Source organism: Hydra viridissima, unplaced genomic scaffold (genome assembly GCF_058129835.1).
Source record: "Hydra viridissima isolate aposymbiotic clone 2 unplaced genomic scaffold, HvirCarnegie_v1 scaffold_15, whole genome shotgun sequence".
Lineage (NCBI taxonomy): Eukaryota > Metazoa > Cnidaria > Hydrozoa > Anthoathecata > Hydridae > Hydra > Hydra viridissima.
In genome coordinates this window covers 8,082,420-8,101,617 of record NW_028324314.1, presented here as the reverse complement: position 1 = coordinate 8,101,617, position 19,198 = coordinate 8,082,420, and the positions used below count along the sequence as shown (strand labels likewise).

Genomic DNA, 19,198 nt, shown 5'->3' with positions numbered 1-19,198 from the left:
AGTTCTGCTTATAAGGGAATTGGAGTACTTTGTAACGGTTGACAAGACACTAGATTGTAAAGCTTTTTACGAATTTAATATTAACTTCTAACGGGACGCAACGACGATTTTTCGTGAACATTACTTTCTCTCTAAGCCCGATGCTATTTTACAAACTTATAAGATCAGAATCTAAAAAAAAATATTTGCAATTTTCTCAGGAATTAGCTTGTAAACGAATTATTAGAAATCAAACCAATAATGTCCTTGACCACACTGCCATGTCCGCCTTAAAGTACTACTTTCGGTTCGTTCCTCCCAAATTATATTTTTAAATAGACATTTTTTTAACAGACTCATGGAAATATTAAATGAAAAAAAAACGCATGGGTTTTATATCGTACTTTCGTCAGACATTCTAAAATACTAAATACAAGTTAAGAACTTATTGTTTATATTTCAAAATTTTCAAACCAAAATGCATAAATTTATATTTTATACACTGAAAAGCAGCATTCGGACTTTTTAAAGTAAAACTGTAAAATACCGAAAACATTTTCCTCTTTTTTTTTTTTTTTAATGTAAATTACCAAAAAAAAAAAACGTTGAAAAGAAAATCCGCACTTTTAATTTTATAGTATAGTGAAAAACGTCTGAAAAATCCGCACACAAGTTTAATTGAGAAAATAAAGTCTTTCGTTGTTTTTTTTCTTCACGTTTTTATTTTGCGGTAAAACTAATCAAGGAATCCTTAGTAAAGGCCGGTTTACGGTGCGTTAACAATATTACAAAATAATTTTAGGTTCTCGGACGTCCGAATTTAAAAAGGAGAGCGCAAAGCAAATAGTAAATTTAAAACAGGTTTTTATTGCGATAATATTACATCAAATTGGGACGTCCGAGAATATGGTTCTGCCTATGAAAGTGATTGTTGCATGGCGTTTCTCTTTTGATTTAAAATGCATATTTTTGTTGAGCGTTATGCTTAAAATTTCCATAAACTTAAGGATAATATATAAGCCTCTATACAAATGAAAAACTGATTGCATTTTAAAGCAGCGTTATTCAAAAACAAACAGACATTTTTTATTATTTACGTTAATAAGGTAACGTCACTTCTATTCATTAATGTAAATGCGATATTCTAAAGTTATTTTCTTTAAAAATCTCTTTCTGCAAGTTCTAGTTTCTTATTTTGCAAGTTCCAGTGGCTTAGCGACGGGGTTAAGGAGTGGTTAACAATAAATGTAAAAGCAGTTACCTCGTGAGCCATCACTGGCAGCAGTTCATTTAGATTTTTAAGTAATAGATAAATAGTGATATGAGAAAGAGTGAAGGGACATCACATTGATCAGCAACATCACATGTAACAAGATTGATTTTGCTTTCTTTTTAAGATATTTTATCTCAGAAGGATAATAGGAGTCCAACTTGAACAAATTTACAATGTGCATACTATTATAATTTATAGTCTGAGAGAAATGTATATCGCTAAAAGTCTGGAGGGGTAAGTGTAATAGCGACGTAATTTTTTTTCAAAGCAAAAAACTAAAACCATACAAAAAAAAAAAAAAAAAAAGATCAGTAATTATTTGTTACTGAAACAACGCAAGTATTTCAATTGCTGCACAAACCGTTCCAAAAACGACTTTACAATTTTTAATCTCGATTTATTGTTGATTATAAGAAAACGACGCAAACTTTAGTTGTTTGTAAACGGCAAATATAATCTCGTGAATGCATTGATTATCGAACTTCGGCGAGTTAACAGCCAAGTAAACAAATTTTAAAGTTGGAAATAGAATTTTAAATTCACAAATGTAATTGTCAGGACCAAAAACATAGTTTCATTTCACTGTGAAAAATGAAAGAGACTGCGTAAACTTTTTATTTGCTAATATTATTTTTTCACTTCTACTATGTAAATAATCATAAAAAGTTATACCACGCCAATATCCACGCCTCGGAAATCCTTTTAAAGATCAGTTTAGCTATTCTTTGATCATTTTAAAAATAGATGATGTGATATTTTGCGCTAAATTAAAATTAAATTATTTTATTAAAATTATTTCTAAATAACTTCGTGATTTTTTTAACTTAAACTTGCAACTGCTGAGATTTTTCTGCTAAAACTCCTCTTTACACGTTTGTACAACTTTACACGTTTGTTCTCTTTGTTTATATCCTTTTGATGCTGTAGCAGTTACGGGTACAACTCTGAACTTCTTATTTATCTTTACAGTTGAGACCCCATAAAATGTAAATTTAATATTAACTTTCGGAAGTTTTCGTATGTTGAGACAGAATCTTTTGTTAACTGCGTCACATTTTTATCACATTGCATCATGATCATCCAATCACATCATCATAACACCCCATAATTATCATCTTTGGTTTCACGATTTAATACTAATTCGTTTTGTGGAAATAGATTATCAAGGATGATCTATGTTGAAACGTATGATGTGTGATGATTGATAAACCTATATCGTTAATAGATGCTCCATCAACCATAATACCACCTTAATTGTTTGCCCATCCTATTGCTCAAACTTTTCAATCATTTTACGTGCAGATTATGATTTTATATACGTGCAAAAACTTAAAAATACAATAATGTTGATGTATTTAGAATAATTTACTAATTGTAAAATAACTTTTGTTTTAAAAAGAAGATTAAAGAGTGATTTCGGTTTTTCATATGGAAAATTACTCGGATTAAATTTCTAGACGGGAAGCAAGAACTATAAAACTAATGCAAATGCAAAAGAAATAAACTAGTAAAAATACTATTCTGTCTTACGGTTTGAGGCTTTTGTAATATTAACAATGCGCTAAGCTTTGTTAATGATTTGCGCTGTTTTTTAAGTTTACCACATAAGAACCTTTGTAAGTTAATGCATGCGGTTTTATAAGTTAATATCTTAAACTATGTTTATGTGAGATTTTGTATGCTTACAACGTGTTCGGCTTTACAAATTAAAAACGTGCGCATCTCTTAAAATAATATTAATAAAAACAACGACGTCAACAATATAAACATAATAATAAAATTAAAATCTTGATCAACAAAAAACTTGACTTTAGTTTTGTAGTCACAAAAGAAAAAAAAGTAAAGAATTATACTAAAAACGACAACATTTACAATGCCGTGAGAAAATAATAATAAAAAAAAAACCCAAAGTAAACTTTTTTTGAGAAAGAAAAAAACTGATGATTTATTTACAAAATTATTTCTTTAAATTAATGTTGCATTTATATCATTTTAGTTTATTCTTGTATTTGTTACTTATTTTTTGGAACCATTATTTGTGATTTACGAGTTTAATCAAAACTTATTTTGGTTATTCAAAAGACAAACAATAAGATAAAAAAAAAAATTTACCCTAAAAACCCTGTTTTGTAAAAAAACATTTTGAAATACAGTTTATCATTTCATCGAGCTTGCTTTCGTCAACACTTTTCTGCTATAGTAACGCAGGTATGACTGAAAAATCGGCCGAATAAGTTGCGTGATGATAACGCAGCTCCTTTTTGATTCGACAGTTTTCACCAAAAGAATAACGTGATCTACAATGTTCTCTTGTTGATATTGAATATCGCATGTATCTGGCTGTGCTCATTCAGTTGGACATCTTGCTTATAAAAAACATTCAAAATTTGTGGTATAACAGTAAAATAGGACCAATCACCAGAATTTTTTCGATCAGGTAATAATTCTTCTATTACAAATTGCAGTGTTTCATGGCGTCAATCAGACTCCTCTACAAGAATCTTTCGTCCTGTATGTCTGCGTATTGAACTAAAGCCCAATCACACTGCTGCTACTAAATTTTGCTAGCAAACTTCTCTCATAAAGTTTTAATTGCCACTAATTTGTGTTTATCTACATATTACTAGACAGAGAGATCATCATTGAACTCTGCAATTATAGAAAATAATGTTTATAACGTTTTATTTACAACAGATATTATAATTTCTCTTGCACGTAAGACATTATATATGTAATCAACTCTTACTTGGTGTTGTTTTACTGGGCATCATTGAAAGTAATGTATCTGGCGTAGAAATAAAAGATCGATTTCAAAGAAGATAAATTTTGACAATCGCTGTAAGTTAGAATAAATTTACGTGACAAAACTGCACGATCAGTAGAGGCACTTGCAGTCCTTAAACCACTTGCAGTCCTTAAACCACTTGCAATTAGATTGTCAAGCATATGCCCCAAAGCCATAGTTTAAACTTTATGGGTGATACTGTTTAGCAGAATAATCAGATAAATACCACATATAACTCTATTGGTTGTTTCAGCGTTTTCTCCCGTCTTTTACATTTATTAAGAATATGTTTTATATCGAAAACCTCGATTTAAAAACAGTTCTTGATATCAATTAAGTCACTTGTTGCTGAGTTAGAGCAAATCAAATGTTTTCTTTTCGTTTGTCTAGTGAAGCCATACTTGCTAGCAACCTCCCTATACGACACTTTAAAAGTATTTACTGGGCATCCTGCAACTGATTTTCAGTTAATTGTGTTCATTAATTTCCATTTGGTGTTTTTATTCTGATGTTACAACTGAATAAATCAAGAATGAACTAAATTAATTTTCTTAACAACGTTAAATACGCTCAAGTAGCAATCACCTAAATATGTCATCTAAAACTGGTCTCTGAAATAGATACACAAGAAGAGGTTTTTTTTCATATTACATGTAAGAAGCATAAGATCTGAATTATATTCCTCTGAAAATAACAAGGTGTTGTATATCCCGATTTTTAGGTATAAAGAAAAGAATGAGCAGTCGTCAAATATCAACAAAAATGGTTGCAGCTAATAAAAAATAAAAAACATTCCCAAAGGTTGTGAGGTAGACTGATGTAAAACTTTAAATTGAATAAAAGGGGGAAAGCACTGGTGGTCCGAAAAAAGGGAAGCCGTAATCCTTGAACAGGAAGGGAAATGGTTTAAATAATTCTTTTGTAAGATTTTCTAATCAAAGAAATTATAAATGAGAGGAAAGCTTAAAAAAACTAGACTTTCTATAAAGTATTTTTGTTTTGTAGTAAAAACTCACTTTACAGGACAACAAAACTTTGCGCATTTTTTTTATTAAGTATTTTCTAGCTTACGCGATATAGGCAATCTGCTTGAATTCTGCTTGAATTCTTGCGATAAAGTAATAAAAGCATTTTCGCGAAAAACAATAATTTTCCAGAATAATACAATAAGGTGTGACGAGAAGTCTGACACCTTTAATCGGACAAGCGCATTACTGGAAAGTCAACTACTTGAGGGTATATTAGGTGATATTCAATGGAAATACTGAGCTCTGATTGAACGCCATATTCATTCTGTACCCAAAAGTCAGTAACTAAATATTCTCTCGCTAAACAAAGTAAAAGAATCATTTAAAACTTTATCATCAAGCATTGTATTAAATGTCCTTTTATTTCAACTGAAATAACGATAATAATAATAATGATGATAATAATAACAGAAGAGAGAAAAGATGTTTTTAAACTGACTAGTCAACCATTTTTTATGATTTTAAATTTACACTTCAGTTTATTTAAGTTTATCAGTTTATATGATTACATGATTTTACCAAGTTGACATGATTTTTTTAACATTGGTTGTGAAAGATACCTATTGATGGAGTTCTTCCTGGTAGTATGATTCATTAGGCCATGCATGTTCCTTTGCTGGGTTTTTAAAGTTTATCACATTTTTCGTCATGTAACCCAAAACTCAAATGGATTAGATTGGCCGTAATTTCTGAACGGATTGGAATACAGACGCTATTTTCTGCAGGACTTAGTTATAATATATATCTCTTTAAATGATTTTAGCACAGCAAACTTACACTGTACTTAAACTATACTTATACTTCAATGTACCACGAAAGCCACGTCATAGGTATCCTAGAAACCACGTGGGTTTTGTAAAGATATTAAATAAAAAAGAAAAATTAAAATTTTTACAGAAGTACTCTAGATGTTTATTGTCCATAAAAATAACTAAACATAGCAACGTATAAGCAAAAGATGAATAGGTTAAAAAGGTTTAACAACTTTTTTTTTTACATTTAGATTTTAGAATTTATTTTTAGAATGAATATTATGAAAACATGATAGGAGAGACATGTTCAAAAAAGTTTAGGAATGTATAAAACCTGAAGCATCAAAACCAACCTGAAGTATTAGAACCATCATGTCCACCAGGATCTGATGGAGAATAAATGAAGTGAGCCTGCAACATTAGCGTGACAAGTTCTAACAAGCTGTAGGAGCTTTAGATGAGTTCCATTAAAAAAGCATCCAACCAACTAAAAAAAAACTGATTTCAAGAACTTCCAAAAATTCAAACAAAAGCTGTCAAAACCCAAAAAATCAAAGAAAGCCAAAAATGTGATAAATATTGTAAATGAGATTACGGAGAAAAACCACCAAACAAAAGAAAGATGCCGAAAATGTATTTACAAAAACAATTTAAAAGGTCTTGCAAAGGAACCAAGATGTCTGTTTCCGATAGAAGGTAGTGATTTTAACAGTGAAGAAGGTTCTGCTGAAGGGAAACAAAATTGATGTTTCAATATAAAGATATTGTTAAACATTTCAACAAGAAAGAACATAAGAACATCTTGTTAAACATTTCAACAAGAAAGAACATAAGAACATCTTGTTAAACATTTCAACAAGAAAGAACATAAGAACATCTTGTTGAAAGAACATAAAGAACATAATATCATCTGATTGTTAATAACATCTCATGCATTAGCACAGAGCTACTCAAATATTCAAAAAAGTATGAGTTTAATCTCAAACCATTAAGCCCAATAAAACCCTCAATCAAATGGTCTTAGTGGATTGGGTGTATATATTATATATTAAGAACCTAAAAAAGAAAACCAACGTTATTTAGTATCTACTTATAGCATTTATATTCTTACAAAAGTCTGAAGTATCTTTAGATTCATTTCTGATCATAATAGTCTTGTAGAGCTGTTTTTAATCATATCTTTTGTTTTAAAATGCACCCCCAAAAACCACACCTAGATTTCCACCATTTGAATGCAAGTTGAAAAAATTTTCACAGTAACTAAAATGTCGGTTTTGGACATTTCCTATATTACCAAATCCATTGTGGTTAGAATTAAACCAATATATATCCACTTTGAAATATTTCCTACTTTTATTTCTGCATTTTCTGACTGTATTTTTTGGGGTGACTTGGTTTTTGAGGTGCATCTCCATGTACTGTTGACGTATCAGTTGTGTTATTAATAAAATTACGAAAACAAAAACAACTTTCAGAACAAAATAAAACTTTATAACTGTAGCAAAATTACTGAGAATTTAATCGAAGTACTTTTATATAATGGAGTGCATCGTATTTACTTAACTAAAATGTATTATGCTTTCCTCATGAGGGCATTTAGTAAAGCAGTACCATGTTTAAAAATACTTTTAGTCGTAGAAAAATCTTTAATTAGTTCGACGAAAGGTGTTAGTTTTATAAGTTCGCTAGACAGTTTGAGTAAATTGTGTTCTGATGATAAAATTCGAGATATTTTATTGTTGCTAGTTACAAAATTTGATTCGTTTCCATAGGAAGAGAAGAGATTGAAAAAGAAAGTTAGGGGAAAACCTCAATGAATGGGACAGTTTTTGCAAAATGCTTTTTAAACGTAGATAAAGTTGTTTAACATATATATATTTAAATATGTTTGATAACCACCGGCTCTTGCTCAATGATATAGTAAAACAAAAAAATTGGATTTGCATTTGGCTATTGGAAAAAAGAGAGTTTTTTTGGAGCATGACATTTGTCCCATTCATTATGTCTCATTGAATGGGACAAACATAAAAGAATTAAAAATAAACGTATTCAATTCAATCATTTTTCAAATTAGTTTATTAATTGTAAATGTAGCTAAATATACAGATACAAACATAAAGACCACACGAAAAATATTTTTAACTTTAAACATTTTAGTTCTAGTTAAATTTCAATCAAAGCAGAACTTTCTCATTTTAGAATATTATATTTAGTTATTTTTATTTAAGTAAAATATTGCAGTATAAAAGTGTGTAAATAATACCCATTACCCATGGGGATAAAAGTAAGGGACTGCAGCTTCCCTCTGCTGAGCTGTAAATAATACTTTGTTAAATTCATTCAATAGGTAGTATTTTGTCCCATTCAATATGCGCATCACTTTATCCAAAAATGATTAGTCACATTAAAAACAATTTTAATAATTAAGCTTGAATGTTTTACTCACTGTTGTACTAGAGACTGCTATCTTTTTAGGCATGGTATTTTATTTTCCATAACTTCAAAAGTTGCTGCAAAATCAGAAAAAAATTACTTTTTACATTCGAAAACACAATAACATCCATTGTCATTACGGTCATAGAGCAATAGGATGGATGAGTCGTTCAGTTGAGTTCTTGTTTCTATCACTCTTTGTTACAGGAGTTTGAATATCCTTACATCGATGCTTCTACAAGAATCTGAGTTTGTCACATTCAGTAATCGTCCCATTCATTAAGGTTCTCCCCTATTTAAATATGTTTTCTAAGAAAGTTATTCAAATATGTTTTCTAAGCTTTTTGATAATAACAGAGATAAACCGTTTTCAAATATTTTAGACACATTGCACAATAAAAAGATGCAGAGAAAAATTGCTTTTTTTTCCAAAGGTCAAGAGAAAAGGTATCATAGAAAAAGATTTCTTTCCGTACATAGATTACGTCATTGAAGCAACTGTTTGTGCAAGCACATCTTTAAGGCTAGAATTGACGACCAAATGAACACTACACATGTTAAACTTAGTTCTTTGTTAAATTGTTATGTCAATTACTTTACACAAAAGATTGCTTATGCCAAAAGCGATAGATTAAAAGAGTTAATTCAGTGGATTTCTTTTAGCAAAAAAGATTTATCTGAAGTCAAAAGGTTTTCAATATGAAAATGAAATCGGTTCAAAGTTTGAATGCAATAAAAACTATCATGAGGAGCAAAATAACAATAGTAAAATAATTCAAAATTTATTAGAACTCGTTGAGTTTCATTTTTAGTACAAAAAAATTGAGAAGGAAAATTGAGAAGGAATGTTCAACGAAAAAATGTATTGACGATGATCAAAGAGAGAAAAACGAAGATGAAAAATACGATAGCGATTTAAACAAATTTAAAATAATAAATGATCTTTTAACAGAGACGAGAAAGATTAAAACATACTTAATACATTTACAAGAACTACGTCATGCCAGCACCCTGTGTAAAATTTACAACCACTATACAAAGAAATTAAATTGATTATCAAAGTATTGCTTGGTTTTTCGGCTTTACTTTTATGGGGAGGCTTGTCATCTGGATCTGAAGATAGTATTAGAATGTCTTTTTCACGTTCACTTCCTTCTTCGTTTTGAGTATCATCACTTAGACTTTGTGATTATTGAGTACGTGACTGACTAGCAAGCGTTTTGCTCTTTTAAGCACGCCCGATTTTAATTTTAAAATCGCAGCCTTTCTCAAATAAATTCAAGAAACGGAATAGGAAACAGTTCTGAAAACACAAAATGATCCTTTACGATCTTTGCTGGGTTTGGCTTACCTTGAATTTTTCCGTAACACGCAATTAGAGTCGAGCATTTCAAATAAACGGTAAACTACAGTAATTTTTCCAATTAGATTGCACGAACAGTATAAAGGAAATATATTAAATTTTGTTTAACTGACAAAAATACCAAGTGAAGATAGGATTATTTCAACTATTGGGGTTACATTCCTCTTTTGGTAATTTTTTAAGAAATATCAATTATTTTTGAAAAATATGGACCTTTTTCACACAATGCTCGATAACAGAACCGTTCGGTTTTCTTTTTTTTAACTGGTAATCGGGTCTGTGTACCGATTGGATCTATAATATTTGGGTACTAATAATTTAAATTACCCGAAATATTTATTCGGATTAGGTATGTAAAATTTCAACTACCCAATCTTATCGGTGTTGTCGGGTTATACCCGTTCGGACAATCCATAAAATAATTTTTGGCTTCTATCGGTGCCCTATACCCATTCCAATCGAGTCTCATTTGGTTCCTATCGGGATTTGGACATTCCCTATTATAAAGCACATTTAATCTAAATAATTAAAAAAAAAAAAGATTAAAAATTCATTAAAACTGACGAGATTTACTAAGTCTAAAAAAGAAGAGCGCGTGTGCAAAAAAATTCTCTTTTTTTTTGTATTTTACATCTTGCTAGTCTAATATTGCTTGCATCAAAATTTCTAGAAACAGAAAATTTATGGAAACAGAAAATTTGATACAAGAAATATTAGACTAGCAAGATGTAAAATACAAAAAAAAAAAGAAGTTTGAAGATCATAAAATGCTTTGGTTATGCTTCTCAGAAAAGGGTTTTTAAAAAACCTTATTTTTTGAATAAGGAGATTTCAATGAATCAGTATAACTTACATATTTAGGCTAGATCAAGCAAGACCTGATTAGGCTAAAAGTGTGATTTGAACCAAATTAATGTAAATTTCGTCCGTTAAAATGAAAATCCTGTAAATGTACGGGAATGTCACCTAATAGAAAACTTTTGGGTTGTTTTAAATAAGCAAGTATACAAGAATAATTAGCGAGCAAAAAATGTTAAACAACTCTACCAAAGGATACAGTATTCTCTTAATATTTTGGATATGAACCTGATACTACGGCTTTTTTCATCAGTCAAGTTAAGGCTTGATACTGTTAGTCATCAAAACTAGATAAATGTTTTAAAATAAACTTTGATGATGCCTTAAAAAAACTCTATTTGAAATTTAGTTTTATCTGAAAAGTTGAAAGAGGAATGAGCTTTCAAACTTTGTCCTATCTTTTTATTTGTTGCTCTTTATTTAAAACCCGACTTCTTCATCTCAGTACTTTAATTTACAAGGTTGAAAGCAATTGGCAGTTTAACGATCTTAGGGTTTCAAATTGTTTTTCTTTGAAAACATGTGGTACTAGTTGAACTCCCATAACTTTATAGGATAGCCTATAACTTTACATATTAATTTCTCTATATTTAGTTAAAAAACTTCAGTACTAGGTTTTTTTGGGGTTCATGACGTACTTGCCTACTGATCCATATTTTCTCTTTACTTGGAAATATTTTAGCGATTGTTATCACTGTAACAACTAAAAAGTCAAGTTCAAACTTTTACTATTTTTTTCATTTTGTAGTGCTCCATTATTAGTAAAGTATTCAAATTCTCTTCAAATTTAAATCTATAAGTTGGTCAAATTCAAATTGAATATTTCTTGATTTACATTTACATGTGAAACAAATATATTATTTAATATGTAAATTGGTAGCTATATAAATATATACACCCAATTTGTAAAGTTTTAATGATAACAAAAATTTTATTCGTTTAGCTTATTAATTTTCACTTACTGAAATTGTGGCTTCAACATTCTGTGTTTGTAATCATGGTTAATAAGTTTATTGGAAATGTTGTTAAAATGATTGAAATTTTAATTTTTTTATTATCCATTTAATCGTAAAACACGAATATACTGTAGATGCGACAGACAAAAAAAGGAAGCCAGATTTGGAATAAGCGTATCAAATTTAGCTTAAAAAACAACCCCTAAATTTAAGTCAGCAAAAATGTATTGACTAATGTTATTAGTCCACTGTTTTTTAATTGATCATTAGGGAACAATTGTGTTTTCAAATCTGTCCATTTTAAATGCACTTGTAACAAAAGAAGCCTTGAATAGAGCAAATTTACTTTTGCAAATATATTTTTAAATTCATGCTGGATGAATGACCATTTGTTAGACAATACGATTTATCAAATTTTCCAGTTGTCTTTTCCTCTATTTTAGCTCGTTTAAATTTCGATAAATTTAAACGAGCTAAAATAGGGGGAAAAAGATTTGTTTTTAAAAAGTTTGAATTTGAAGATATTCTTAATTTGAAAGTTCTTCTAATCTGTCAAACATTAAAATACAAAATTGCAAAATAAAATATGAGAGCATATTTTAAATCCAATTATCAAATTAATATCGGTTTCCTGGCAGTAGAAGTTTATCGCCATTTTGTTTTCGAAATTATCGAAAGAAAAAAAAGTTCTTAAATTTTATTACACACGATAAATTTTTTACTCATAAATAAATCTGATCAAAAATATTTTGTTAAATAAGAATTTCAAACCGGATGATGAGAATGTTTATAAAGAGATAAACATGTCTCAAATGTAATTATTCGAGAGAAAAGTTTTAAAAGTCATTAAATACTCAAAGCTAATCAAGCGAGCGATTATTATTAAAATCTTTAGAAATCTATACAAACTGGCATTTCTAAATTGCAAAAAAAAAAAAAAGAAAAAAAAAGAAGAATCGAGTGCGGGTTAAAAAAATCAAAAGACAAGTACAAAAAAAATTACAAATATATCTTATCACGCAAAGGCGAAAACCATATTACAAAACACTCATGAGTTTGCTTCACTAAACATGTTGAGCAAAATGCTGGCCTCTTTATCGATTTTTTAACTAAACAATTACGTCAATGTCTTTTACATATCCATTTAAAACTTGGTTTACATTTCACCAACTCAATCAAATCGCTGCCAGTCAACCAGCTGCACTGACAGCAATAAGCCCGATAACCTTAGAAACAGATTGCATAACAAGAGCTTATAAAAAACTACTTTTTAAACAATAAACTTCGTAAAGTTAAAAGTTTAAATAATGACAAACTCGCTTTATGCTGCTGAAAATTTAATTAGAATATTTTGTCATCTAGATTTTTCTAGAAAATTTTTTGTCAAAAAATTTAAAAAATAGACTTTAGTGAGTGAAGTCTCCTAGGGCAAAAATCCCCGGCCCAGAAAACTCTATTCCTTATTTAAGAAGTCTAAGAAATAAACTGAAATAAATATTCATCAAGAAATAATAATACAATAAAACTAAACAACTTTTTTCTTACAGACAAAAAAAAAAAAAATTACCATTTCTAAAAAGAAGTACAGACTTTAATCGATTAAAATCAGGATAGCTATTTCTAAACACTAAGTAATCACATTTGTCTTCTTTCCACTCAAAGTTATCAAAATATACAACTCTGTTATCACATGTCAGACAGTGTAGTTGATCACATAACCTGGATATAAAAGAAATCCCAGGGAAAAGTAATTAAATATTGACAATTAAAATCTCTTTTTATTTATGTAATTCATTAAGAACTTATTTTTATATTTGTATAATTCATTAAGAACAAAATTTGACATTATCTTTAAAAAAACAGTCCAGAAGTAACTTAATAGAAGAATCTTTTAACTTAGAATGGACTTATTCTGCACAAACTAATCGAGATCTTACTTTATACTTTTACACATTTGGTTGCATCAATGAAATCTCAAATATTTGGTATCTTTATTTCAAAGTTATTTTAAAATTTTCATCATAATAAATGATAAAACCATGGTATTAGTGATGTACTGTGATATGGACTATTGTAAAGACTATGGTATAGACTACAGATTATGGTATGGTATAGCATAAATAATGTAGTATAGTACCAATGACACAGACATTAATTCAGGGCTATGTTCAGTTTTCATAGTATTAACTCTATAATACCACTAAAGTTAATTAATTGTATGTTACAAATCTTTACCATATCAAATGATTAAACATTCTTTTTTAAACTTGGATAGTGAAAAGAACTTGTGTCAGAATTAAAACGAAATAGTACTGTAGTAGATTTCTAACATTTTATGAGAAAAAAAGTTGCGACTATTTAGAACATAAATCACTAGTTTTTTCGGCTAGTATTTTATTACACAGTACTGATTCTGCGTTGGTCTTAGCACCAGGACTACAGTATTCATCTCTATTTCAATCCTGTCTGATCAAGAGAAAGCAAGCTTACTTTTTAACTTAAGATCTGTAGTAAAAATTAGTTCAGCCTAAAAACACAATATTGGAAGATAATTTCATAATATTTTTTTGTCTGATAACAAAAAACTGTGTGTGATCAAAGTGATATATAGAACCTTAGTGTGGGAACATTTCTTACACAAGAAAACAGGTGAACTTGCAAATAGCAAAAAACTCCCAAATAGTACTAAAAACAGCTGAATTTCATAAATCATTTTCAAGTTAAGTATTTAATGTTCCAATGACTTAAACCATAGTTCCAGCTAAGTTTTATTAATTTATTAACTGTAAATACAGACTGAATTTATTAGACATAAGTACAGGTCTTAATTCATTAAATAGAGGTGCATGTCTGAATTTATTAATCAAAAGTCTGAATTCAAAATGTTAAAAGCACAGGGAAAAATTTGAATCTCACTTTAAATGAATTTACTATTAGATGTGGTAAAATTAAAACAAAAATCAAGTCATTCTTAAAAAATAAAAGCTTAGGTATCTTTCCATACGTGAGATCATTGTTTAATTTATCAAAAAAAAAAAAAAAAAAAAAAAGAATTCAAACATTTTATTTTGAATTATAGGTTTAAAGGTTTAAACCTTACACATATCATTTGTTTGAAATTTGTATGTTTGTTTTTCATAGTTTGTATTTTTTTTGTTTTTCTTTGAAAATTTTGACGAAATATTTACTGTACAATATTCCATATAATTGTGAGTTTTAAATACACATTTCAAAAAAGTAAATAAATTTCCTAAATTTCTAATTTTGTCTTAAAGAGAGAGAAAAACATTTTAAACCTTTTATTAATGTGGTTGGCAGCCCCCAATTGTATCAGTGTACCACCAACGAAAAGTTCAGAACATCTTAACTTCAGTTTAGATTCTTTTTCAGTTGAAGAAGAATTTTGAGAGTGATTCTAAAATAAAATAATACAAATAAAAAAATAAATAATTTCAGTGTAAATTTTTATTTCATCAATTTAACTATGATTTGGTTCAGTCGATTGTATAAACTACCATAGAAAGTAAATAATTTTTGAATTACAAAGAGAGACATAAAATAAGCAGATTCTGTCTAGGATTTATTTCTATAAACATAATTTTCAAAAAAAGAATATTGGAAACAACATAGCATAAGTTAACTAAAACACTTTTTTATAAAATTAATAATATACTATTTTAAGACATTTGTCTAATCCATCATCTTTCATAATTTCATCAACAAGATCATCTAGCTCACTATGCCTTGATCTACAAGTATATTATATAAAAACATTTATCAACTTATGAAATTGATATATCTTAAAAAGCATGCTTAGATGGAAACACATTGAGATGTTAACAATTTTAAAATGAACATGAATCTAAAGCAAATATCATTAACTATAGAAAACATGACTTATAGAACTTATCAAATTCATAGAAAATCACTTAGAAAAAACCAAGAATGTTTTATTTAACAATCTAGTAAATCTTTTTCAAACCTTTCTCATAGAACTACAGCAAGTAAATGATGTTTAAACTTGAATAATAAATTTTCTCTATAGGTTTGATACTTGCAATGTAACATTTTATAACATTATAGATCCCAGAGAATAGCATTTTAAATGTTTTTAAACTTTGTTTTTACTGACACTTTTGTTTTTTTATTTTGCTTTTTTCATTCAAAAATTTTTGAATCAAAAAATTTCTTAAGTGCCAAAGAAATTTTTTTAGCAGTTTAGAAAAAATTAAAAGCTGTTCAAATATTTTAAAAGGCCTTTAAAGAAATAAAAACGTTTTACAATATTCTGTACAAAATTACCTTACTGCAGCTTGCTGTGAATCACTAAAATCCTTTTGAAATTTTATTTTTGTTTGAATCCTATTAACATTTTTTTCTTCTTTAGAGCAATACTTTAGTTCAACTTCATCAAGCAAATCATCAATATCGTCCATGTGATCTTTTTTACAAAACAAGAAAAATCACCTAATTTTGTTATAAACTATTAATAGATAACTTTAAACGTCTTTTATATGTAAAACATACCTCAGTATAACATAAAATGTGCTTCTTACATAATTACTAAGCTACTGCCTATATTTATATACATAATAGTGCCTTAATGTAGCAGAATAATAAATGCATGTAAACAGGTTATTTACAGTTATTTGCTTGTTTTTTAATTATTGAATAAAAAATTTGAGCTAGAACGCCATTTTTATTCGTTACTATGAACGCGCTTAAGATGCTCAGATTTTAAAAATAATATTGAGACTGACTGAATGGGGTGCGATTCTGACTTAAACCTGATCTAAAACCGTGTGACGTTTAAGTTTTTGTGCATAGACAGTTTTCAACTAAAAAATTTTCTTGCAATGGGCAAAAACGAGTAATTAGAGAAATACTTAGGGTTAGGTTTAAGGCATAGAACCCTTAAAATGACTGATGGCGGCCAATCTCGGTTCTGCGAACTTGGGTCCATTGGTTTTATTAGTTTTTTCGCCATAACTTTGTTAAAGTGTTCCGTTTATTATAAAACTTTGAACACAGATTAGCATAAACCAAACTAACAGATATTGACAACCTGTTTAATACAACTTGTTTAGCTATGGTTTTTTTGAACGTGTTGTTTTTTACTACATGATATGCCAAACATTCAGTTCACTGCAGTTATACTGTTTTTTGCAATTTATTCATGCGTCTCAGATAACCAAATTCTTTCCGTTTGTCACTTTGATGAATAATATGAGCCCTAAGAAGAACGTATAAAAATTTACGGCAGGCCATGATGTTGTTAATGCATCATGTTAGTCACAAAGTATGCACACATATAAGTCACGAAAAGCAGTTAGATTAGATCCATTGTTAGGAAGAATGGCAATTAGACTGATCCATTGTGCTTCATGAAAACAATACGACTTTTCGTCATGAAGCAATACGAATTTTCACTTTCTATGACGTGATTTAGTTCTTTTGTCTTCACTCAAACGTCCTAATTATTTAGAACAACTTTGAGCATTAACAGTTTGCTTAGGTTCCAATAACTCAAAATACAATACACCTTTTATATCCCATCAAATTCACAACATCACTTTATTACAGTAGTCTCTTTTTGGAGTCGAAACTGTTGTTTGATCACAACTTAAACTCTGTTTTTTATTATTATGGTTCTAAAAATAAGTCTATTTCTTATTTCCATTAATAATTTTTCGTTAAAATTCTTTTTCCTAAACTTTGCTAAATCCAATTGTTCAATCGTCGAATCACGTTTCTTTCACTCAAATCTCAAACGGAATCCACTTTCAACTTTTTTTGAACTTTTTCCTAATTAAATCAAACTTCTAGAAATAATTGATTAACAAACTGAAAGCTTTTAAGCTAATTTTATTGTCGTTTGACGTGGATTTTCATTTGGGGCGGGAGTTAAGGTTAGTTTTAGTCTAACTAAAATTAGCCGACTATTTTTTAAGTCTAACTAAATTTAGTCGACCAACTTCTTAGTCAAGCTAAATTTAGTCGGCTAACTTTAAAGCGTAACTAAAATTAGTCAACTAACTTTTTGGTCTAACTAAAATTAGTCGACTAAAACAAGATTTAGTGCTAATAAAGACTGAATAACCTATACCATGAAATTATATGAACATAATATGAATTATGACAAATAAATCAATTTAAGGACATTTATCAAAATTTATTGTTTTTAAGAAATTTAAAATACTTAATATAATTTGCGATAATTAACTAATAAAAATGTTTTGTTTGTACCTAGTATTGCCCAAATTTTCTTTTATTGAATTAAACAAAAATTGGTTTGTTAGCAGAACAACTCCGTCAAAAACAGCTGATAATTTATACCAAAAACATAATTAGTTATTAGCATTTGAATATTAATTTTTAAAAGAAAAACAAAATTGAGAGTTGAACAAGATGTATGTTCAATTACACAATATAGAAATAATAAAAAACAGTTACCTAACTGTTACAATCTTATTGTCACTCTAAACATCTGCGTTTTTATGAGTGTAGAACGAAATAAATTAGGTATCATTACCTCAAAAAATCATTGCATTTAATTAGAAGCTGAAAAAATCCAGTTCTGAACCGCTTTTCATTGAAAGTTAAAACAAGCACTTAATAATAACGGGAGACTAATTAGATAAGTTTTTTTACAAAATTCCAGGTGTATGTCCCGGAAACCTTTCTCCAAAAACCTGAAAAACTCTGAAAATCGAACCTAGAAATAGATGTCTTGTAGATAAAAATTGCAACAATTTTAAAAAAGTATTTTTTGGGTAGCAGTAACAATATATTTTTTGCAAATTAAAAAATTTAGTCGACTAATATTAGTTATGCTAAAATGTCAGTCGACTAACTTTAGTTACACTAAAAATGTACTCGACTAATTTTATTTAGGCTAAAAAGTTAGCCTACTAAATTTAGTTTGACTAAGAAGTTTTTCGACTAATTTTAGTTACGGTTTTTTTTAGTTAAATTAGTTACAATTTTTAGTTGTCGTCACTACACTAATTTTCATCAAGCAGCTCTAAAAAATCATCATTTTTTGTTTCTCGTGGTCTTCCAGAGCGTTGCTGGTCTTTTAAGTTATAGCATCCACTGCTAAACCTAACAAACCATCCTTGACAAATTCTTACTTCTGGAGCATAAATTATAATAGCAGAACGAATTGCATTGAAAGCTTCCAACAACAATTTTCCTTTTATAAACTCATAAAGCATGCAATGTCTTAAATGAATTTATTCCACTTCGATTGTTTCAGATAAAATATTTCAAAAACAGTAAACTATCTTCACTTAAAGTAAATAGCCATACCAAACAAGAAAAAATTTTCTTTCAAATCATGTTTAACACAGTGATTATATTTTAATTAGCATAATTAACTGAAAAGTTTGACGATGAAAATTTTTACATGCTCCTAATATATAATGAAGATAATCGTCTAGCTGCAAAAATGTTTGCGCTACATACATTATGCATATATAGCAAAATTTTATATAAAATGCTAGATCTTCAAAACTGTTACTAGATATTTTAAAAAAACTACTTTTGTTACTTTTATTCCTGGGAACTTACTTCCAAAGTTCGGTGAAAAATGGACCACTTTTGACAAAGTTATAGCAAAAAATCTAAAAATATTGAAGGACCCAAGTTCGCTGACCCGAGCATGGTAGCCGTTAGTCCTTATTCTTAGGGGTCAATGGTTTAAGTTAAGGGTTCTCAAACGGTATCCTGGGAGTGTAAAATTTTTCAAATTTAGTTTTGACTTAAAACA

General features: G+C 28.7%; 1 protein-coding gene across 2 annotated transcripts; it reads right to left on the bottom strand.

Moving 5' to 3' along the window:
• Positions 1-12,290: 12,290 nt before the first annotated feature.
• Positions 12,291-16,149, bottom strand: LOC145193248 (cilia- and flagella-associated protein 418-like). Of its 2 annotated transcripts, XM_090072859.1 has the most exons (6): positions 15,955-16,149; positions 15,730-15,868; positions 15,101-15,176; positions 14,724-14,842; positions 12,995-13,146; positions 12,291-12,653 (listed from the first exon to the last, which is right to left on the bottom strand). In XM_090072859.1, the coding sequence occupies exons 2-6, from the start codon at positions 15,861-15,863 to the stop codon at positions 12,550-12,552; spliced, it is 585 nt and encodes a 194-aa protein (XP_089928985.1). In that variant the 5' UTR covers positions 15,864-15,868; positions 15,955-16,149; the 3' UTR covers positions 12,291-12,549. The 2 variants fall into 2 exon arrangements, with proteins under 2 accessions (XP_089928985.1, XP_089928984.1); XM_090072858.1 differs by lacking the exon at positions 15,955-16,149 and having other exon boundaries at positions 15,730-15,943.
• Between the last annotated feature and the right edge of the window lie 3,049 nt (positions 16,150-19,198).

Bases quoted from the DNA above. Each gene is read 5' to 3' on its own strand.
- LOC145193248 (XM_090072859.1), bottom strand. From the start codon at position 15,863: ATGGACGATATTGATGATTTGCTTGATGAAGTTGAACTAAAGTATTGC. The intron at 14,843-15,100 runs GTATATTATTAA...ATTTTATTTTAG, and splicing joins TAGACAAATGTCTTAAAATA to AATCACTCTCAAAATTCTTC. The intron at 13,147-14,723 runs GTTTAAAATGTT...TTTTATATCCAG, and splicing joins GCCAACCACATTAATAAAAG to GTTATGTGATCAACTACACT.